Consider the following 21741-nt stretch of genomic DNA (forward strand, 5'->3'; position numbering starts at 1 on the left):
GATGTAATGGAAAAATCAGTGTGTAGATGCTCAGTAAGCAAATATCAAATATCAAACCCTATGCATTTTCAGAATGGTGATTTTAGTGCTGGTTCGTGTCTTCTCTGTTTTCTCAACTTAATGTATGTGTTTTCAATTAGAAAATACACAGTCCTTGCTGGTGTTTGGTCTTTTGTCCTGCTCAAAACAAATAGCTCTCAGTCATGTGAGTAACAGTCTCTTAATGACAAAAGTGTATGAATACATAAAACAAAACTTGCTTTGGCAAAGTGTTTCATCTCCCGGTCTCTGAAATGTTCAGTCTCTTGAGCCTAGGGCACTGTTTGGATTTACCGCCATCTAGTGTCTCTGAAAACATATGTTTATTTGTGCTTTGGAACAAGACACTCCCCAAAACCGTGCAAATGAGCAAATGTATTTCTGCTTCTGGATCAGGAGCATCTCTGTTTTGATTTTATTTATGCTGCATTTGAATGAATATAAAATAAGTCTGGTCTCACTACCCTCTCTCTTTTCTCTATCCAGTTATCTAGGGTTTCATTGCTCTCCCTGATTTACACTCTGTCTTCTTAAGACTTTTGTTGTTGAGAATTCCTCACAAATGCGGTATGAAGTAGACCAGTAGGCCCACTGCACAAAAGTGTCTGATTGTAGGGCACACATAGGAGTTGAGTTCGAGCCCATATGCTGCTTTCCAAGTCAAATATTGAGGGGTAGGGAGCAAATATAACTTAGCAACAGCCCTGGTATCACTCCACAATGGTTTCCATACAAAATTCAGGGCTTGCTGTCCCCCCTGAGGCTACTGGTTAGGATTCGTTTTAGTTTCTGTTTTAGTCTGTTTTTACAAGACGCAGAAAGATCCTCAGCCCAAAATATACTCTCAAGCTATCACAGTTCATTGCGGTCTGGTGTTGTTAATCAGAGTTTTGCAGAGACTGTTGCAATAATGAACACTTTTTCTGAGAATACAAGTTAGGGGTGTACCTGTATTTTTGTTACACCCTTCCATGCACTTGCTCAAATACACCAGGACACATTTTCTTTTCCACCACAGCCTTCATTATAATTCTCTTTTTCTTCAAAGGTCTCAAGCCACTCGTTTCCGTTGGCATCAACCAGCTCCTTTTGACAAGCAGCAGACATGGGCGATAGATAATGTCTATATTGGGGACGGCTGCGTAGATATGTGCAGTGGCCATGGAAGGTGCATCCAAGGAAACTGTGTGTAAGTAGGCTTTGTTTTTCCTTCCTTGCATAGGAAGTTCCTGATTCACATTCCAGCCAGGAGATTTTGCCAAAACTGGATTTTTAATCACTCCGAAGCTGCCTTGGTTTACACATTTTTCTTGAAATCTGATACTGAGCTAACTATGGAGTCTGTGGACATTGTATCTATATCCTTGCTTAGAGATTAGGAACTGAACAACAGCTATCTTGTCCAGAGAAACATGAATTATAATTGACTGTGTTTTATTTCCTTCTGTGTTCCTGTGACACACCTGAGACCTGAAAAGGACAGGAGAGGTTCAGGAACTCAGTGTATTCTGACTGAAAATAATACGCCATAAGTATTTTTCTCACTTAGGTCTAAGCATATGTAATGATGTGCATGACTTGTGGTTGGATCATATTCTCACATTGTTTGCATAAGAAGGTTTTTAATATATGTGCTGCCGAAGCGAGCACATAAGAAGGTTTTTAAATGCCTGTTTGATGGAGAGGCCTAGTATTTTACTTAGAGAGACTTAGCATCCTTGGAAGGATCTAAATAAAGTGTGTGTGTATGTGTATGTGTGAGAGAGAGAGAGAGTGTGTGTGTGTGTGTATGTGTGTGTGAGAGAGAGAGAGAGTGTGTGTGTGTGAGAGAGTGTGTGTGTGTGTGTATGTGTGAGAGAGAGAGTGTGTGTGTGTATGTGTGTGTGTGAGATAGAGAGAGAAAGTGTGTGTGTGTGTGTGTGTGTGTGTGTCTTATGTACCATATGTTTGGTTTTCAAAGATTTTGCTATTTGATGGGGTAGTAGACATGAAGATGTGAGGAGAGAATTTATACCCCCTTCTCCATTAACCTGCATGCCTGGGAGGTCTTTCCATCAATTAATGATTCCCCAGAGCCTCCAGCCCTATATTCATATTCCTTCCCCATTGAACAGGGAGGTCAGTCCTTTGGGCAGAGATGACAGATGCTACCCAAAGTACCCTCTGCTGTTTGGAACATGGCATCTTGGATTCCTAATTGGCCCAAAGCCTCTTTACAAGACCAATTTCGTAAGTTATTAGGACCTACCAGTTGAGGTTGGCAGCCACAATTATTTATCAGCTTTTTTAGAGCTGTGTCATGTAGAGACAGGACTTTAGTAAATTCCTTGAAGTTGCTTCTTTCCCTGTAAACCCAAGTCATTACTTTAGGTATGCCTGAAGGCAATTATTCACAGATTATTTCTAACCTGATGCACTGTTCAGGAGAGCGGGTAAATTCTGGGCAGTTCTGTGAAGATAAGTAAGCTTTCATCGTCCTGGACTAGGAATAGCAGTTGGCCTCACTAATTTGAGAACACAACTGTGGTGGTTTTGCTTCATGTTGACTTTTCCTTTGTCTTTCTCCACACCCAGCTGTGACGAGCAATGGGGTGGCCTGTACTGTGATGAGCCCGAGACCTCCCTTCCAACCCAGCTCAAAGACAACTTCAATCGAGCTCCTTCCACCCAGAACTGGTTGACTGTGAATGGAGGGAAACTAAGTACCGTGTGTGGTGCCGTGGCTTCGGGAATGGCCCTCCATTTCAGCGGGGTGAGCATTTGGCAACCGTTATTCATTTCTGCATCCTCTGAGTTTTCCCCAAAAGAACTGAGTGTCTTTCTAAAGTTTCATTGGCAAATCAAGATCCAGCATTAGACCCTCTCAATGCACAACAACCCTGATGTGAACTTGCAACTTTGCACAAATCAGAAAATACTATTTCCAACATTTTCCTATCACAAATCAACAGAGGCCATTTAATTATGCAGGTAGTATCAGCACAAGGCACATTTAAGTACACATTAGAAAAAGACTTCAATGTGGGAATGCAAGCTGGTGCAGCCACTCTGGAAAACAGTGTGGAGGTTCCTCAGAAAACTAAACATAGAACTACCCTACGACCCAGCAATTGCACTACTAGGCAGTTATCCACAGAATACAGGTGTGCTGTTTTGAAGGGACACATGCACCCCATGTTTATAGCAGCACTATCAACAATAGCCAAAGTATGGAAAGTCCCTCAATGGATGAATGGATAAAGAAGACATATATATACACACACACATACATACATACAATGGAGTATTACTCAGCAGTCAAAAAGAATGAAATCTTGCCATTTGCAACTATGTGGATGGAACTGGAGGGTATTATGCTAAGTGAAATTAGTCAGTCAGAGAAAGACAAAAATCATATGACTTCACTCATATGAGGACTTTAAGAGACAAAACCGATGAACATAAGGGAAGGGAAACAAAAATAATATAAAAACAGGGAGAGGGACAAAACAAAAGAGACTCATAAATATGGAGAACAAACTGAGGGTTACTGGAGGAGTTGTTGGGGGGGGGATGGGCTAAATGGGTAGGGGGCATTAAGGAATCTACTCCTGAAATCATTGTTGCACTATATGCTACCTAATTTGAATGTAAATTTTAAAAAATTAAAAATAAAATTAAAAAATAAATAAAAATTAAAAGTTAAAAGGGAAAAAAAAATCAATGAATTTTCATCCTGGGAGAGAATACTTGTACAAAATTTGAGGGTCTTCCATCTGGGTGATGCTCTAATTGAAAACTCCTCAGCTTGCAACAGATTTGGGATTTAAGGAGCCAAAACTCAGGAAGATGAACCTCAGCATTTCCTGAATTTATTAGCAAAAATTAATTCTTTCTATAAATTAGCCAAGGAAAAATAATTGTCAGTAATGATTAGACATTTTTGTTTATAGCAGATTATTTTGTGAATGACAACAGCAATGTTAGAAAATCTCTTTGAGAAATTTTATAGTCATTCTACCTTACTGCCAGAGATAACTTGTATAAAAATAGAATTTCCTTAATACGATGATTAAAAAACGTTTCATAAGCAATTTAATTTTTTTATTTAATTTTTTATTTTTTTAAATTTACACCAAATTAGTTAGCATATAGTGCAACAATGATTTCAGGAGTAGATTCCTTAGTGCCCATTACCCATTTAGCTCATCCCCCCTCCCACAACCCCTCCAGTAACCCTCTGTTTGTTCTCCATGTTTATGAGTCTCTTCTGTTTTGTCCCCCTCACTGTTTTTATATTATTTTTGCTTCCCTTCCCTTATGTTCATTTGTTTTGTCTCTTAAAGTCCTCATATGAGCGAAGTCATGATTTTTGTCTTTCTCTGGCTGACTAATTTCACTTAGCATAATACCCTCCAGTTCCATCCACGTAGTTGCAAATGGTAAGATTTCATTCTTTTTGATTGCCGAGTAATACTTCATTGTATATATATATACCACATCTTCTTTATCCATTCATCCATCGAGGGACATTTGGGCTCTTTCCATACTTTGGCTCTTGTTGATAGTGCTGCTATAAACATGGGGGTGCATGTGTCCCTTCGAAACAGCACACCTGTATCCCTTGGATAAATACCTGGTAGTGCAATTGCTGGGTTGTAGGGTAGTTCTATTTTTAGTTTTTTGAGGAACCTCCATACTATTTTCCAGAGTGGCTGCACCAGCTTGCATTCCCAAGCAATTTAATTTTTAAAAATTACAAATTCACTGTCAGGTCTTTATTTCCCTACAATTTCCTACCTTAGAATTTGCATTTGTGCCAGTGAAGTATATCATTTATATTCAGTGTGTTTTTTTAACGTTTATTTTTGAGAGCAAGAGTGTGCACTAGCAGAGGAGGGGCAGAGAGAAAGGGAGACACAGAATCCGAAACAGGCTCCAGGCCCTGAGGTGTCAGCACAGAGCCCAGCGTGGAGCTTGAATCCACGAACGATGAGATCATGACCTGAGCCAACGTCAGGTGCTTAACCGACTGAACCCCTATAATCAGTGTTTTAGCCAAGAGCAACAATATAGGATCTCTGTGATCCTCAACACTAAGAATGCAGTGTTGATAATACTCTTCTTGGCTTAAATACAACTCCAAGAGGCCTAGTTTTCCCCATATGTTCAACTAAAAGACATCTACCTATCTACATGAATAAATTAATGTAGATGACACTGAAATCAGCCAGAAAAGTTTAAATAAAAATCATTACAACTATTATCTCTAATTATAATTAAATTATATGAAATTCTTCAATGTAGTTATTGTTAAATTTCATATTAAAGTAATCATCTGAACAATGTTATTTTATTGGGGGGCCTGGGTGGTTCAGTTGGTTAAGTGTCCAACTCTTGATTTCGGCTCAGGTCATGATCTCACAGTTCATGGGATCCAGCCCATGTCCAGTTCTGTACTGAGTGCAGAGCCTGCTTGTGCTCTCTCTCTCTCTCTCTGTCTCTGCCCCTCCCCTGCTCATGTTCTCTCTCTCTCTCTCAAAATAAATAAATAAACATTTTTAAGTGCTAATTTATTAATAGCTGCTACCTTTTGAAAAACCTAAAAATGCCTATGAATACCTGGAAATAGTTTAATAAAGACAGAATAGTTAAATTTCAACTCTCATATTGCTTATGAGAAAATATCCTTTGTAAGTAAGTTCTGATCCTGAAATTTCAAAGTTTAGCAAGTATTTGCTGAGTACCTACTGTGTGCCAGATGCCATGCTGGGAGCTAGGGTAACAAGAGAAATGACACAAAAATTAGTATTACTATGCCATGCAACTTGTATTACAAAAGAAATATAAAACTGATGGAAGCCAGAGAAAACCTTAAGCTGCAGTTACAATTCTTTATCATTGTTGGATTCTGCTTTTCACCCTTAGGGTTGTAGTCGACTGTTAGTCACCGTGGATCTAAACCTCACTAATGCCGAGTTTATCCAGTTTTACTTCATGTACGGATGCCTGATTACACCAAATAACCGTAACCAAGGTGTTCTCCTGGAATATTCTGTCAATGGAGGCATTACCTGGAACCTGCTAATGGAGATTTTCTATGACCAATACAGTAAACCTGGGTTTGTATTCTATTTTATCTTTAATAACTAGTATATCGAGTAATAATGCTTGTTAAGGCCTGCCAGCAGTCAGTCAGCAGGGGCTTCAGGGGACCTGGACAATACTCACTGGTAGAAGATGCTTCTGTGAGGCACCTGGTGGCTTATTCGGTTAAGTGCCTGACTCTTGGTGTCAGCTCAGGTCATGATCTCACGGTTCATGAGTTGGAGCCCAACATCAGGCTCTGTGCTGACAACGTGGCGCCTGCCTGGGATTCTCTCTCTCACCCTCTGTCTCTGCATCTTCCCTGCTCACATTCTCTCTCTCAAAATAAATAATAAACTTAAAAAAACTAAAATAAAAAAAATGATGCTTTGAAACTGACATGAAGATAAGATTTCTGAGCTGATAAATAGCTGGTTTGGGTTTTTATTTTAAGAATGACTAGTTTTAGGGGCACCTGGGTGGCTCAGTTAGTTAAGTGTCTGACTTTGACTCAGGTCATGATCTCACAGCTCGTGAGTTCAAGCCCCACGTGGGGCTCTGTGCTAACAGATCAGAGCCTGGAGCCTGCCTCAGATTCTGTGTCTCCCTCTCTCTCTGGCCCTCCCCTACTCACGCTCTGTCTCTCTTACTCTTTCTTTCTCTCTCTCTCTCTCTCAAAAATATAAACATTAAAAAAAATAATCATAAAGAAATAAAATAACAGAAGACCATGGGGGAGGGGAAGGGAAAAAAAAGAGAGGGAGGGGGCCAAACCATAAGAGACTCTTAAAAACTGAGAATAAACTAAGGGTTGATGGGGGCTGGGAGGGAGGGGAAAGTCAGTGATGGGCATTGAGGAGGGCACCTGTTGGGGTGAGCACTGGGTGTTGTATGGAAACCAATTTGATTTCATATTAAAAAAATAAAAAATAAAATAAAACCCTCACAATGGGCTTAATAAATGCAATGTAGGAATCATTTAAAAGATATATATTCTGGAAAGGCAAAAAGCAATTGGTGTGACCAATGAGAAAAGTCAAAAGAGTTTTTAAAAGTAAAAGAGCATATCTAATAAGGTGGAAGGAAGAGAAGAGAGAGAGAAAGAAGGTTGGAGGAGAGGAGAGAGCAGAGTAGAGGTCAGGAGAGGAAAGGGGAAAGGAGAAATATAGAATAATTAAACCCAGAAACGTAGAAGAATTAAAAGCACCAAAAAAGGAAGACAAAACATAGATAATCCCTCAGTGTATGGCAAACCAGGTATAGGCTAAAAATTAGGTAAAATAAAAACAATTAAAGAATCTTATAAATGATCATTTAAATTCAGTGTGTCCATTAACAATAGGTTCAGCTGTGAATGACAGAAAACCCCAAGTAACTTATAAGGTTTTTTTTTTCTTTCTCTCATATAAATTAGATCTGGAAGAAAATAGCCAAGGGCGGCTACAGTGGTTCCATAAGCACCAGAGACCCAGGTTCTTTCTACCTTATGTTTTTGCCACACTCAACACATGACCTCCATCTAGTCCAAAATGGCAACCCCAGCTCCTCCACCTTCCCACCAGCAGGAGGGAGGATGGGCAAGAAGGGTGTGCTGTCTCTCTTCGAGGACACTTCCTAACAGGTGCCCATACTTCCATTCACATTCCAGTAGCCAGAACTTAGTCACAGAAACACACCCAGATGCAAGGGAGTCTGGACATACTGTCTTTATTCTGGACAACTATTCACCTCACTATAAAGATGGGCTCCTATTATGAAGGAAGAAGGGGAAAATGGCAATTGAGGAAATGTCAGCCACAAGCAAAAGTTTTAAATCCTGCACTTACCTTAAAGTTGGACAGTAGTAAAGGAATTCAAATAGAAGCTAAGAGGAACACAGTGTAATAGCACACAAAAACGTGCTCATCTGTTAGTTAGAAGATAACAGATAAGCCAAGTAAACTATTTCCTTAGTCTTTTTGGAGAAAGGTATAAAGACTCTCAGGTATGAGTTCCTGAACATTTAGCATAATATGCAGGGAGAATGAAGTTAAGATAAAAGCATAACTGTCTGATCTACTTTAGTTCTCTGAAGGAGAAACAAATTGACTGAAGTAGTAACAGTGGTCATAATTTATTTAAACTTTCAACAGCCTTAGATAAATTTGTACTCCAAGGGTTTTTAAAACATGGTCAAGGATTTATGAGAGAAAGGAAACTACATTAGAAATAGGAAAGAAAAGGGGTGCCTGGGTGGCTAAGACGGTTGAGCGCTGGACTTTGGCTCATGATCTCGTGGTCCATGAGTTCAAGCCCCACATCGGGCTCTGTGCTGACAGCTCAGAGCCTGGAGCCTGCTTCAGATTCTGTGTCCCCCTCTCTCTCTGCCCCACCCCTGCTTGTGCTCTGTCTTGCTCTGTCTTTCAAAAATGAATAAACAGTAAAAAAAAAAATTGGAAAGGAAAAAAAAGGTAAAGATCGTTGCTCTGGGTAAATAAGTATGATTGTATGTCTCTCTAGGAACAGACACATTTCTGATATTATTTAATACACTTTAAAATGTTAAACATGCCAAATCAAAGCAGATAAGCTATAGGAAGATCATACAAGGTGAGGATACAAAAAGAGGGCAAGGAGAGGACAGATGAGCTTTGAAAGTGAGATGCATGAGGAAATAAACTTTGGAAAAGATTGCCTAAGCACGGATGGTCTCCAAACTGCCAGTAACTATACAAGCAAGGATCTAGGATTCACGGTCTACAATTTCCTTCCCTAAGACCAAGATCCACTAAGCTGTCTTGGCCCAAAGGGTACACAAAATGACGGACATAGTCAAAAAAGTATTTAAAATTCAAGTACTGAAAATCCAACCAAAAGGACCGCAGCATTGAATGGATCTTAATGCGTCCTCATCTGGAATACTGCCTACTATTCTGGTCCTAATCTCTCAACAAAGACATAAAAGAGAAAAGAGGAAGGAAAATAAAATCAACAAGGAAATAGTGTATAAATACAAACAAAACGGTGAACCCTCTTCAGTGTGAAAGACGAAAACTAAAGGGGCCACCATGAAAGTCCTCAACTTAAGGGTTCTTCACAGGATGGATTTGGGCTTATTGGCCCATCTTGGAACACTAACACTAAGAGGCAGCCCTTAAATATAAAGCGAGGTAGATTAGTATGGATAGAAAGATGGGAATTTATGCAGAGGAAAGTAAACCTCAGGAAATTATTTTCCCCAACAGACTTTATGGTTGTGAGTATAAGCTCAAAAGTGTTTGATATATTCTTGGGCTTTAAATGCGTAATTGTGATCATGTCTAGCTGGTTATGGTTCATATTGAAGCATGTAGTCATATTTGTCCATATCTGTTCTTGGTGACTGTGTTGGGGACAGCATGCTGGGCTTGTTACCCAATGGTTCTTACTCAGCATTTCTTAGTATAATGTCTTCAATAAAACATAAAGACAAAGTCAGTATTAAACCACATAAAGTAATTACATACAACCTGGTACCCTCAAGCTGAGAACCCAAATGTCCTGCCACATGTGTCTGAATTCAGTGTCTGAATTCTAAGCAAATTGCTGCTACTCACAGGAGTAGAATGAAATCAAGGCACCAGGGGAAGGAAACTGATGAAACCAACCTCTAGGAGACAGAAAACAAAAGTTAGTATTGGCTTATGTCTACCAAAGTGCATATCTCTAGGCTTATAGATCCAGAGAGGCCCCTAGGCAAGCAGAAAACTGTAAAGTCCCGTTAAGGCCTGCCCAGGGACAATTAGAATAAGTAGATAGTTCCAGAATCCTTGAATTTGTTCACATTGTTTCCCCCATTTAGGGACTCCTGAACCTTCATAAGCTCAAACCAGTTTATCATGGTTTATAAAAATTACATTTTAAAAATGATTTTTAAAAATTAAAATAGGGGCGCCTGGGTGGCTCAGTCGGTTAAGCGTCCGACTTCAGCTCAGGTCACGATCTCACGGTCCGTGAGTTCGAGCCCCGCATCGGGCTCTGGGCTGATGGCTCAGAGCCTGGAGCCTGCTTCTGATTCTGTGTCTCCCTCTCTCTCTGCCCCTCCCCTGTTCATGCTCTGTCTCTCTCTGTCTCAAAAATAAATAAACGTTAAAAAAAAATTAAAAAAAAAATTAAAATAAATTTTGGGCACCTGGGTGCCTCAGTTGGTTAAGCGCCCGACTTCAGCTCAGGTTGTGATTTCACCACTCATAGGTTGGAGCCCCGCGTTGGGCTCTGGGCTGACAGCTCAGAGCCTGGCGCCTACTTTGGATTCTGTGTCTCCTCTCTCTGGCCCTCCCCTGCACACACACTCTCTCTCTCTCTCTGTCTCTCATTCTCTCTCAAAAATAAGTAAACATTAAAAAAATTAAAATAAACATTTAAATCAACTATTTAAATTAAGTTTTTAAATTTTATCTCCTGTCCTTCCCTCACCACCACGTGACGTGTAATATCTTACCTCTTGTTGTGAATCTTTTACTCGCATGAGACATTTGACAAGTTTGTTACCCCCCACTGCCATCATTTTCGTACAGATTCGTGAATATCCTTCTCCCTCCTGATGCTAAAGAGATTGCCACTCGCTTCCGCTGGTGGCAGCCAAGACATGACGGCCTGGATCAGAATGACTGGGCCATCGACAATGTCCTCATCTCGGGCTCTGCGGACCAGAGGACGGTCATGCTGGATACCTTCAGCAGTGCCCCTGTGCCCCAGCACGAGCGCTCCCCCGCAGACGCCGGCCCTGTCGGGAGAATTGCTTTTGACATGTTTATGGAGGATAAAACTGCAGGTACATTTATCACTAATGCTAAATACGAATCCAGCAGAAATGTAGCGTGGATTTGGGTCTTTTCAAAAAAAGTAGAATGTGAAGCTCTTACAGATTCTCAAATGGTATAGAAACAGTGAAAATGGTTTCGCCCTTTTGTTTCTCTCAAAATTCCTGATCTACACTGGAACTAAATCTTCTTCCATTTAAGCAGCAAGTATGTTTTAATAAATAGCATCCTGTAATAATTCTTTTTTTTAAAGAGATTATTTGTTTCTTTGTTTCCTTGTTTCTCCTTTGGGTAGAAAGCCAGTATTTCCTAGTCATTTATTTTAATATCCAAAGACAAGTGTCTTGTTTTGCTACATGTTAGTTGCATTTGTGATGACATTTCATGTTTTAGAGAGTGTCTCAGGTCTTGCTTGTCACTGTTTCTTCTCAATAGTAGTAGAGCAGTGATCCTGATGACATAGAAAAAAAGATCTCTCCGTGCTAGGCTCATTTTTTATGTCTTGTTTTCTTTTCATTTCATAAAACTATTCTGGTATTTATTTATTTATTTATTTATTTTATTTATTTATTTAGAGGGTGCAACTGAGCAAGAGGCAGAGAGAGAGAATCTCATGAGGGACAGAGAGAGAGAGAGGGAGAGAAAGAGAAGCAGGGTTCGCCTAAGCAGGGCTCCTGCTCACCCCAAGCAGGTCTCAAGCTCACCCCATATGGGACTGGAACTCACAACCTGTCTGATGATGACCTGAACCGAAGTCAGATGCTTAACGGCTGAGCCACCTAGACGCCCTGTTCTGGTCATCTTTTTAAAAAATGGTGACTTATATCAAGTTTGTGGCTTTGTCATGCCACATCCTTGGTAATACTACATAAAACATGGTATCTTCTGGTCAAGTAGTGATGTTTAATTATACGGCTCATGCCAACACTGCAAGTGTTATCTGAACAGTGAAAATAATTCTCTGAAGAAGGTTATTGAGAAGATTTACTTACACAGATCTGGTTCAGAACCTTGCTAAATTATTCATTTATTTTTTCCCTGTGAAGTGATTTACATAAGTGAGTTTATGGCCAGAAAATAATTTAAACACTGCTTCTGTATGAATAAAAGCAAATACAGATTATTTTTTCAAGTACCTAAAATACCAATTTGCACTTCAGGCTTGATTGGTGATGTACAATTGAAGAATTGCAAAAATAGTTTTTTAGAAACTATAATATCTAATTACAGAAGTAGCTTCTGATATTTCAGAAGATATTGATGAGGTAGTGGATTAATGTAAAAACCTGCTTTTATCAGGATTGCAGAGTTCTAGCATAAACTATGTGCCCTAGAATAAACTGGAACTCAAATTTCTGTGCTCTTTGGCTCTGGAGTACTAGATGCACGATTAAATGTAGCTCCAAAATCCCATGAATTGGGAGGGAATTTGGAATGAAAATTCACAGATAATGGCACTGTGGTAGCCATTTGAATCCCAGACATAAAATGCTTGTTCTGTACACATATGTTAATGCTCAGACAAACTCAAAAGGACACAGCATAGATGAAGGCTGAATTCCAATTGTTTGGTCTCTCCTCTGACTCCTCTGAGACCATCCAACTCTGTTACTTGCACAGTAGCCCCAAGCCTATGATTGTACCCATTCATCTCCAGTGAAAATGCTGGAGCTAAACAGGAAACTTTCAGAGAAACGCTGGACCTATAAAATCAAAGTGTATCATGAATTAAATGCAATTTATGGATATGTTCCTTCTTAAACTTTCTGGAATAAAATCATAATGTTAAAAATGCCTCTTCCAGGGGCACCTGGGTGGCTCAGTCAGTTGGGCATCCAACTCTTGGTTTTGACTCAGACCATGATCTCACGGCTGGTGGGTTTGAGCCTCCATCCAGCTCCACCCTGATGGTGCAGAGCCTGCTTGGGATTCTCTCTCTCCCTCTCTCTACCCCTCCTCTGCTGTGCTCTCTCTGACTCAAAAATAAATTAATAAACTTTTTTTAAAAACACCCCTTCCTGGGGCGCCTGGGTGGCTCAGTTGGTTAAGCGTCCAACTTCGCCTCAGGTCATGATCTCACAGTCTGTGGTTTCGAGCCCCGTGTTGGGCTCTGTGCTGACGGCTCAGAGCCTGGAGCCTGCTTCGAATTCTGTGTCTCCCTCTCTCTCTGCCCCTCCCCTGCTCATGCTCTGTCTCTCTCTGTCTCAAAAATAAATAAAACATTAAAAAAAAAAACCCTTCCAGAAAAGAAAGGACATTGTGGACAGTTTGTGTGTGTGTGTGTGTGTGTGTGTGTGTGTGTGACTGAGAAAGAGAGGGAGAGACAACAGGATGTACTCAGCGCTAATCAAGTCATAGTCTTGTTGCCTAAGTTTTCCTTAGACATAAGCTTGTTTTTAGTCACTTCATTGAGGTATAATTGACATACAAAAAGCTGTTGATTTTAATGTATACAACTTGATGAGTTTGGAGATAATTATACACCACATCACCACAATCATGGCCATAAATTTATCAATCACCTCCTAACATTTCCTCTCACAGAACCCCCCTCCTTTTTGTTTAACCTTCTTAGCAAGTTTTTAAGTATACCGTACATTATTGGTAACTATAGGCCCTCTGTTGCACAGTAGATCTCCGGAACTTATTTGCCTTGTATTCCTGAAACTTCATACCCCTTGACTGACATGTCTCCATTTCTCCTTCTCCTCAGCCCCTACTAACCACTATTCTACCCTCTGGTTCTATGAATTTGACTATCATAATTTTTTAATTACCCAGATGACACTGCCAGAATTTGATTAGAAGTAGCTAGCTCACTTCCCTCTCGTATTACTAGAAATTCTTTGTCCTTCTTTAGAACCTGCCTAAAAGTTAAGTATCTATCAGAAAAGAATCAGTGTAGGGGTACTTGGATGACTCAGTCAGAAAAGCATGTGACTCTTGATCTTGGGGCCATAAGTTCAAGCCCACGTTGGGTGTAGAGATTACTAAAAAATAAATAAACTTTAAAAAAAGAATCAATACGCATTTCCCTTTGCTTTTCATTTATAACACATACAATATACTTTTTTTCTAAATGTAGACTTGCCAGTATTGGACAGTAGGTATATCTCAACCTCCTAGGATCCATGTTCCTAAAATGATATGCTTACATTAGTGTTTTGCCTGTGGATTGTATGTAAGATAAGAGAGATTTCTACTGAAAATAGTACAAGATCTTGCTTAATGTGTAAATTTGCTTCAAGTAATTTTGTCATAAATTTATCATAAAATTTATATTTTTTTAAGTGAATGAGCATTGGCTATTCCATGATGATTGCACAGTAGAAAGATTCTGTGACTCCCCTGATGGTGTCATGATTTGTGGCAGCCATGATGGAAGAGAAGTGTATGCAGTGACCCATGATCTGACTCCCACTGAAGGCTGGATCATGCAATTCAAGGTGAAAATGTTATGGTCTCAATTACATAAATACCTATACACTAGCAATATAAAAATGAAAAAAAAATTTTGAGGCAAAGATCATACAACATTTCATTGACTTAATATACACTTTGAAAAATAAAATGTAATGTTTAGGTAATATACATCTCTACTGTATATAACTTAATGATTAAAAGTGATTAAAATTATTTTATTTCTGAATTATGCCAACATAAAACTTTCATAAGAGTAAATGCATTTCTGTCCAGGAATAAACAGAGCAAAATAGCGCAAAATAGTGATGATAAAAACGTAGGACGCTGAGTTATCATATTTTAAATCATTATATGACTTAGCCAACTTCTTCCTTTAAGAGAAGATTAAAGCTATTATGGTTATAACTACCTTTTTTTGTTGTTGTTTTCGCAAGACTATTGTAATGTTTCTGGAGAAAGAAAATTCTAGAAAACAAAGGCATGATTAGCATTAATGCCAGCATCGATTTTGGCCAAGATGTTGTGTCATCCAATTTATTTTATGTCATCCAATTTATTGTCTACCTCACTCCCACTGTATTAGCAACAAATGTTCCAGTATGCCTGTCTGGGGCAACAAAAGGTGCTGTGCCTTATTAAAAGTACCTTCTGTTATCACTTCATTGCATCTTACTTGTATTTGAAAGTGATGTATGGAGAGTCATAAATTGTACAACAAAACAGTAAACTTGGAGAAGCTGTTAGCAATCCTTCTTGGTCGAGCATCCTGCCAAATAGAAGTGCCAGACCATTAGCACAACAAACAACAATTTGTAAGAGTGGGCCCAGGCCTTCCAAGGCAATCAGCCAGCCATGGCAGAGCACAGCTTTCAGCTTCTCTCCAAACTCCCTGCACAATATATTTGGCACTTTCTATAATTTGTCATCTTGGGCAACCGCGTCAACTACCCTGTCCATCAGCAGAATAAGTAATGATCCTGAAAATACAGAGTGGATGTGGTGTAACACCTATCAAGTGATCAGCACCTTTCTTGCTGCCAAGTCCTTAGAGCAGAAATATGTAATCTGGTTTTAATATTTTTCCAATCTTTCTTTTCTGTTCATTAGATTTCTGTTGGATGTAAAGTGTCTGAAAAAGTTGCCCAGAATCAAATTCATGTGCAGTATTCTACCGACTTTGGTGTGAGCTGGAATTATCTGGTCCCTCAGTGCTTACCTGCAGACCCAAAATGCTCTGGAAGTGTTTCTCAGCCATCAGTATTCTTTCCAACCAAAGGGTGGAAAAGGATCACCTACCCACTTCCTGAAAGCTTAGTGGGGAAGTAAGTAGAAAATTCAAATAAAGCCTGGTTCCAAGCATCCATAAGTCTATGAGGGACACTTGTCGAGCCTGAAATTATGTGTAATTGTGGGTAAAATGCTCTTACCCCCTAATTCTAAAAGTTCTCTAATCAATGACCTCCATGATGAACTGACTTGAGGAGACCTCAAGTTTAAATCCTCAGGCTTCTCAAGAAGGGCCTTGGCAAGCCCTTCCACTTTCCATATTAATCTCTGAACATGGAGACACAGCAATAGCAATAGTCCTAGAGCCAGATGAAAAGGTATAGGCTACCTTATGGGTCTTGTAGACTGTGGTCCACCATGCATCATATGCTTTCCATATTACTGCCTGTCAATCCATAGATGAAGACACGAGCAAGTCCTAAGTGGTGATGCTATTTGTACAAAACCTAATTCTTCATGCTGTCTGTACAAGTGTGGTTTGTAGATCTCATTTTTCTGTTACATTCTGCACCTGCTGTGAAAAGTAATTAGCCTAGAGCAGTAGTGAGCCAAGATGATTAAACTATTCCCTGAAAAGTCTGTAGATAAGTTAATTTAAGCAATTCTAAAAGCTTTTCCTTTGTAAAATTAGGAAAAAAGATATATTGAAGAAAATGACAGGTGTACCTCCACCATATGAATCATAGAGACTGGCTAAATGAAAAACCTTCTTATGAAACAGAATTACGATATATGTCCAGCACATATAGAGCCTTTGAATAAGGTGCTTGCACTCAGCTTTTCCAGTGGCCCATAAATATCACCTACTACATGATCACTCACTGTTTCCTGGAACACATCTAAAGGTTTTAGTCTATTAATGTGCTAGGAGATTAGATCAGGATACTTTCAGCCACAGGTAACAGAAAACCCAATGCAAATGGACTCAATTAAAAGTGAAATGTATTATATCTGTAATGAAACAATCCAAAGTAACTGGATTCTAGGATTGATTCACATGCTCAAAAATGTCTTCAAGGACATTATTACTTACTACTCTTACAATGACTCTTTCTTTGCTCCTCCGTTCACACATTGGTGTAATATTCAGGCCTCATGAACATAGATGGCTTCCAGAAAACTGCAGCAGAATGCATCCTTACCTATGTCCAATGGAAGAGAAACAGAGTTGCTTTTCTTTCAGAGCTGGAGTTACTACCTTCTTGTGTCCCATTGGCACAAATTAGCTCAAGAATGCCCATTCCTGAGTCAGTCAATAGCTAGGGGAGTTCCATTACTCCTATGACTCACCAAGGGCGGAATGGGTGCTGGGGAGGGCCATGATATCACTGCCTCGTTTTACCCCTCTATTCCTCTCTCTTTTTTAATAATGATGTAAAACTTAAATTCAGTAAGATGCACACATCTTAGTAGTTCGGCACAATGAGTTCTTACCAATGTGTAACCTGTGGAACCACGCCATAAAACAAGATACAGAACATTTACATCACCCCAGAAAGTCTCCTCGTGTACTTTGAACTCTTCACATCAAAATAGTGCAGCACATTCTGATATAAGGTTAATTGTGAGGTTTGTATTTTCCCCCAAAGACAGAGAAGAGCAATGATTAAATCAAAATCTTGGGGAAATTGCCCTTTCACATAACCCTTTCAAAATCGTTTTCTAATTAGCACAGCTGTTCTGAGAATATCGATTACCTTTGGGGATTCAGAAGTTGCTGTTTCCTGACCACCTGAGGGCTGTGTGTCTGCTGACGAGTCTCTGTGAAAGGCTTCACTCACCTTGTGTACAATTTCAGAAATGCAGTTAAATTGCGACACAACCACTGGACTCCAGTTCATAAGCAGCCTCATTTATGATAGTTACAGATTTGTATTTTAAAATGTTCCTATCGCTTGAAATAGAGATTCCACTGCATTTTCATTTTGTTGTACGAGTTTGCTCACATACTATAAAATTTTAATGAAACTGGCTTTAAAGTTCCATTACAGAAATAGATAATGGCGGTCAGAAAACGTTTTTTATTAACCCATTTCATACTGCCAGTATCTTAAATGTTTTTTTTTTCCTCTTCTGTACTGAACATACACATAGGAAAATGGACTTAAGTAAAGTTAACTTTTGTTCTCACTCCTTTGCTTCTGTGTTATCAATAGTCCAGTAAGATTGAGATTCTATCAGAAGTACTCAGATATGCAGTGGGCAATCGATAATTTCTACCTGGGCCCTGGATGCTTGGACAACTGCAGGGGCCACGGAGATTGCTTAAAGGAACAGTGCATCTGTGATCCGGGATACTCTGGGCCCAACTGCTACTTGACTCACACTCTGAAGGTAATGTTAATGCCCCAGAAGAAAGCATTTACTCACACCGCAGGTCGTGCCTGAAGAACCATTGTTAAGTGGGGGCCTAGTAAGTTATAACAGCGGTCTTTGGGTGCCCCAGTGAATAAAATCCTTTGGCTGGCAACTGAAAATATCTCTTAGGTTTCTTAGATACAGAATATCAAGACCAAGCTCTACTACAATTTACTCAATTTATGAAATAAACCAGACTGTATTGATTAAAGAGCATAAATACTCTGCTTTTTTTTTAAAGACTCTTAATTTGAAACCAGCATTAAGTCTTCTTTACTTCACTTATTCGGTAGATGTGCCGTTTGAAGGAAGATGTTGATGTTATGAAGCAAATAACATAGATTCATTATCACAAAGAAACAAATTTTCAAAAATGACTAAACAGTAGCTGAATTTTTTTATTGAATTACAATTGACATACAATGTTATTTTAGTTTCAAGCGTGCAACATAGCGACTGGACAATTCTGACATGACTCAGTGCTCACCACAATAAGTGTGCTCACCATTATGTCACCATACAGCATTATTACAGTATTCTCATTACCTGCATTTTTGTTCAGAAAACTCAGTGTTCCAATTTGCTGACTGCTAAAATGTGGTTGTGTATTAAGAATAGAGAGGTCATTTTGGAAACTTTTGCTGTTACACTATTACTTAATATGCAAAGTAAATACAATTGCCCAACACAGTTCCCATATATGTGTTCTATTTCTGTGAACAAATACAGTACATTCATCGCTGCAATAACAGAAAAATGACCAAACCAAAAAAGCACAAGTGACTGAAATCAAACATGGAAGTAGCAAAAAAAATGTAAACAAAACCTGTTCTGTCATTTTTTTTCTATAATACACCAACTTTGGAATTAATAAATTAATTGGAGCAATGCTCACTTGTATCTGAAAGTGTTGGTCAACAAATGAGATTATAACATGAGGAACCCAGCCATAGGTAATGAATGAAGTTTAAAAAAATTAGTTTCTTTCATGAACATTCAAATTTCATTAGTATTCCTCAGTTGGATAAGAAATTAATAAGTTTATATTACAAAATAATAGGTCTATATTATGAACTCTGGTCAAACTTTTCTAATAAGAGTTTACATGGTTAACAGTGCATGTCTTCTGACTCTTGTGTTCTTACCTGTAAACCTCCATTTTTAAAATTGTATTTATTTGCTGACATCAGTGAGGTGAAGTAGGACTGACACGTGATGTACTTGTCTTTAACTATAGAGATGATTATGTTCTGAGTCATTTAAATCATTTAAACTACATAGTAAGTACCAACTAGACAACTCCTCTAAAGAAATGAATAAGTAGTTTTTCTGTATAGTTACTGCCATTGCAACTGTAACAAATTGTTTCCATGATATATTTCTATCATGTAAAAAACCAAAAAACAAAAGAATTGTGCCTCAACCCAGTGCAAGACTATATTATGGACAAAATTAATAGAAACATCAAGATTTTTCATCATAGTTCACTATGATGTGAGGGGATGAAATAATTTTGCATAAAAATAGCCATAATGAACCCTAATATTTTATTTATCTACTCTTTTTGAAAAAATAGACTATTCCTACAAATATCATATAACTTCACTCATGTGGAATTTAAGATACAAAACATGAACATAAGGGAAGGGAAGCAAAAATAAGATAAAAACAGGGAGGGGAACAAACCATAAGAGACTCTTAAATAGAACAAACTGAGGGTTGCTGGAGGGGTTTTGGATGGGGGGGATGGGCTAATTGGGCAAGGGGCATTAAGGAGGGCACTTCTTGTGATGAGCACTGAGTGTTATATGTATACAGGTGATGAATCACTGGATTCTACTCCTGAAAACGTTATTGCACTATATGTTAACTAACGTGGATGTAAACTTTTTAAAATTAATAAATTGAAAAGAAAAAAAGAAAAATAGACTATTCCTGGTTGTTGGTCATCCTTAATTAGGAGGATAAACTGGAGACCAAGAGCAAATATTTTGTTCTGGATTTTGAATACTTCTCGTCATCATCCTGAATCTTGACCCTGCTAAACGTAAAAACTGACTTCCAAGGTTGATTTTCTTTTGACCTCACACAAAAAATGTTGGTTTCAAATGCCCCTTCTTAACCATATAGACATGCCAAGTTCACACCATCATGGAAGCTCAAGGGTTCTGGTTGCTTAAAGCAGTCTCCAGAGTGTGGGGTACATACTCCTGGAGGAAAACAAGACAATCCATTGAAAAATGTTAGGAGGGGCACCTGGGTGGCTCAGTCAGTTAACTCTCTGACTGGATCTCAGCTCAGGTCTTGATCTCAGGGTCTTGAGTTCAAGCCCCACATTGGGCTCTGTGCTGGGCATGAAGCCTACTTAAAGAAAAAAAAATGTTAGGGAAAAAAATGCTAGAACGTGTGCTCTGTTTTATATTAGTCCTTTAAATTTTCATTTTTGTGCATGTTTCATAATCCATAATACCATAATTGTACTTTTATATGCAATATAAACAAATACACATATTTGGAGAGTATATGCTTAAGTAACTTCTCAAATAGGAGTGTTACTATAGTCAACTTGCAATTATTTTATTTTAAGATTCTTTCTAGACTTTAAATCCCAATGATCAAACATTATTTAAGCACTTTAAGTGAGCTTAATGTATGATGCACAAGAACATTGTAGACAGATCTTGTTTTTTGTAAATGCTTCAGAAAAGCATTAGAAATCAGCGCTTTTTTTAAGTCCAAGATGAAATTATATTGTCTACACCATTCCATAGTTACTGTCTGAAAATGTTATTTGTAACCACATCCCACTTATGTTTTTCCAGACGTTCCTGAAGGAACGCTTTGACAGTGAAGAAATCAAGCCTGATTTATGGATGTCCTTAGAAGGTGGAAGTACTTGCACTGAGTGTGGCATTCTTGCTGAGGACACTGCACTCTATTTTGGGGGATCCACTGTGAGACAAGCTATTACTCAAGATTTGGATCTCAGAGGGGCAAAGTAAGTCATTTTTTGTTATTTTTATAACAGCATAGCAAATTGGCCCCAAAATAAGGAACACACTTATGGAAGAAGTTATTACCCAGGACTTGAGTAGACTCTTTGTTCTAATTAACCATTCTGATGGATAATATGTGCTTGCATTCAGATTCCTGCAATACTGGGGGCGCATCGGTAGTGAGAACAACATGACCTCCTGCCATCGGCCCATCTGCCGGAAGGAAGGCGTGCTGTTGGACTACTCTACCGATGGAGGCACGTTTCAGGGGTGAAAGCCACACCTTAGAGCAGATTCCCAAATTACATCCAATGCCTCTCAGAACAGTTTCTGCAAAGCTTTGCTGACTTTCCAGTGAAAATAGTGAAAGTCACAAAGAGAAAGCTAAAGATCGCAGTCACATTACACTTTCATACATGTGACTTGTGTGTTACACAAAACCTACCCATAAGGGTGTAAGAGAAAAGTCACATTAAAAATTTAAAAACAAAAATAGATGAAAATAATAATTTTTTTTAAAAAGCTCCAAACTTTATGAATAAAGAAAAACTTCTGTGTGTAACTGAAGCTTGATTATAAATGATACAATTAAGAAATAAATTTTATATGGTTTTCTAAGTAAGATCACTTTTAAAAACATTTTAAAGCATTTTTAAAAGCTTTTGTGTGAACAAGCATGTAATAAGTCTACAAAAAACCTACCGTGAAAGATGACAGTCTGAATTCATGAGGCTGTCAGAGGATATTTTAATAAAATTCTGTTTCATTATTTTGAAATAGCTGAAACCAGA

At 38.6% G+C, this 21741-nt stretch overlaps 1 protein-coding gene across 1 annotated transcript in view; it reads left to right on the top strand.

Annotated features, from left to right (window-relative positions):
• RELN (reelin) overlaps window positions 1-21741 on the top strand; it is a 524409-nt gene that overhangs the window by 476307 nt on the left and 26361 nt on the right. Inside the window, exons 47-55 of the mRNA XM_042964909.1 lie at window positions 1088-1228; window positions 2614-2791; window positions 5947-6140; window positions 10641-10897; window positions 14178-14332; window positions 15417-15631; window positions 17753-17930; window positions 20777-20952; window positions 21101-21207. Coding sequence (XP_042820843.1) covers window positions 1088-1228; window positions 2614-2791; window positions 5947-6140; window positions 10641-10897; window positions 14178-14332; window positions 15417-15631; window positions 17753-17930; window positions 20777-20952; window positions 21101-21207 — 1601 coding nt within the window. The remainder of the gene's footprint in view (window positions 1-1087; window positions 1229-2613; window positions 2792-5946; window positions 6141-10640; window positions 10898-14177; window positions 14333-15416; window positions 15632-17752; window positions 17931-20776; window positions 20953-21100; window positions 21208-21741) is intronic.

The sequence above is a fragment of the Panthera tigris genome, chromosome A2 (assembly GCF_018350195.1).
Source record: "Panthera tigris isolate Pti1 chromosome A2, P.tigris_Pti1_mat1.1, whole genome shotgun sequence".
In the NCBI taxonomy this organism is placed as follows: Eukaryota; Metazoa; Chordata; class Mammalia; order Carnivora; family Felidae; genus Panthera; species Panthera tigris.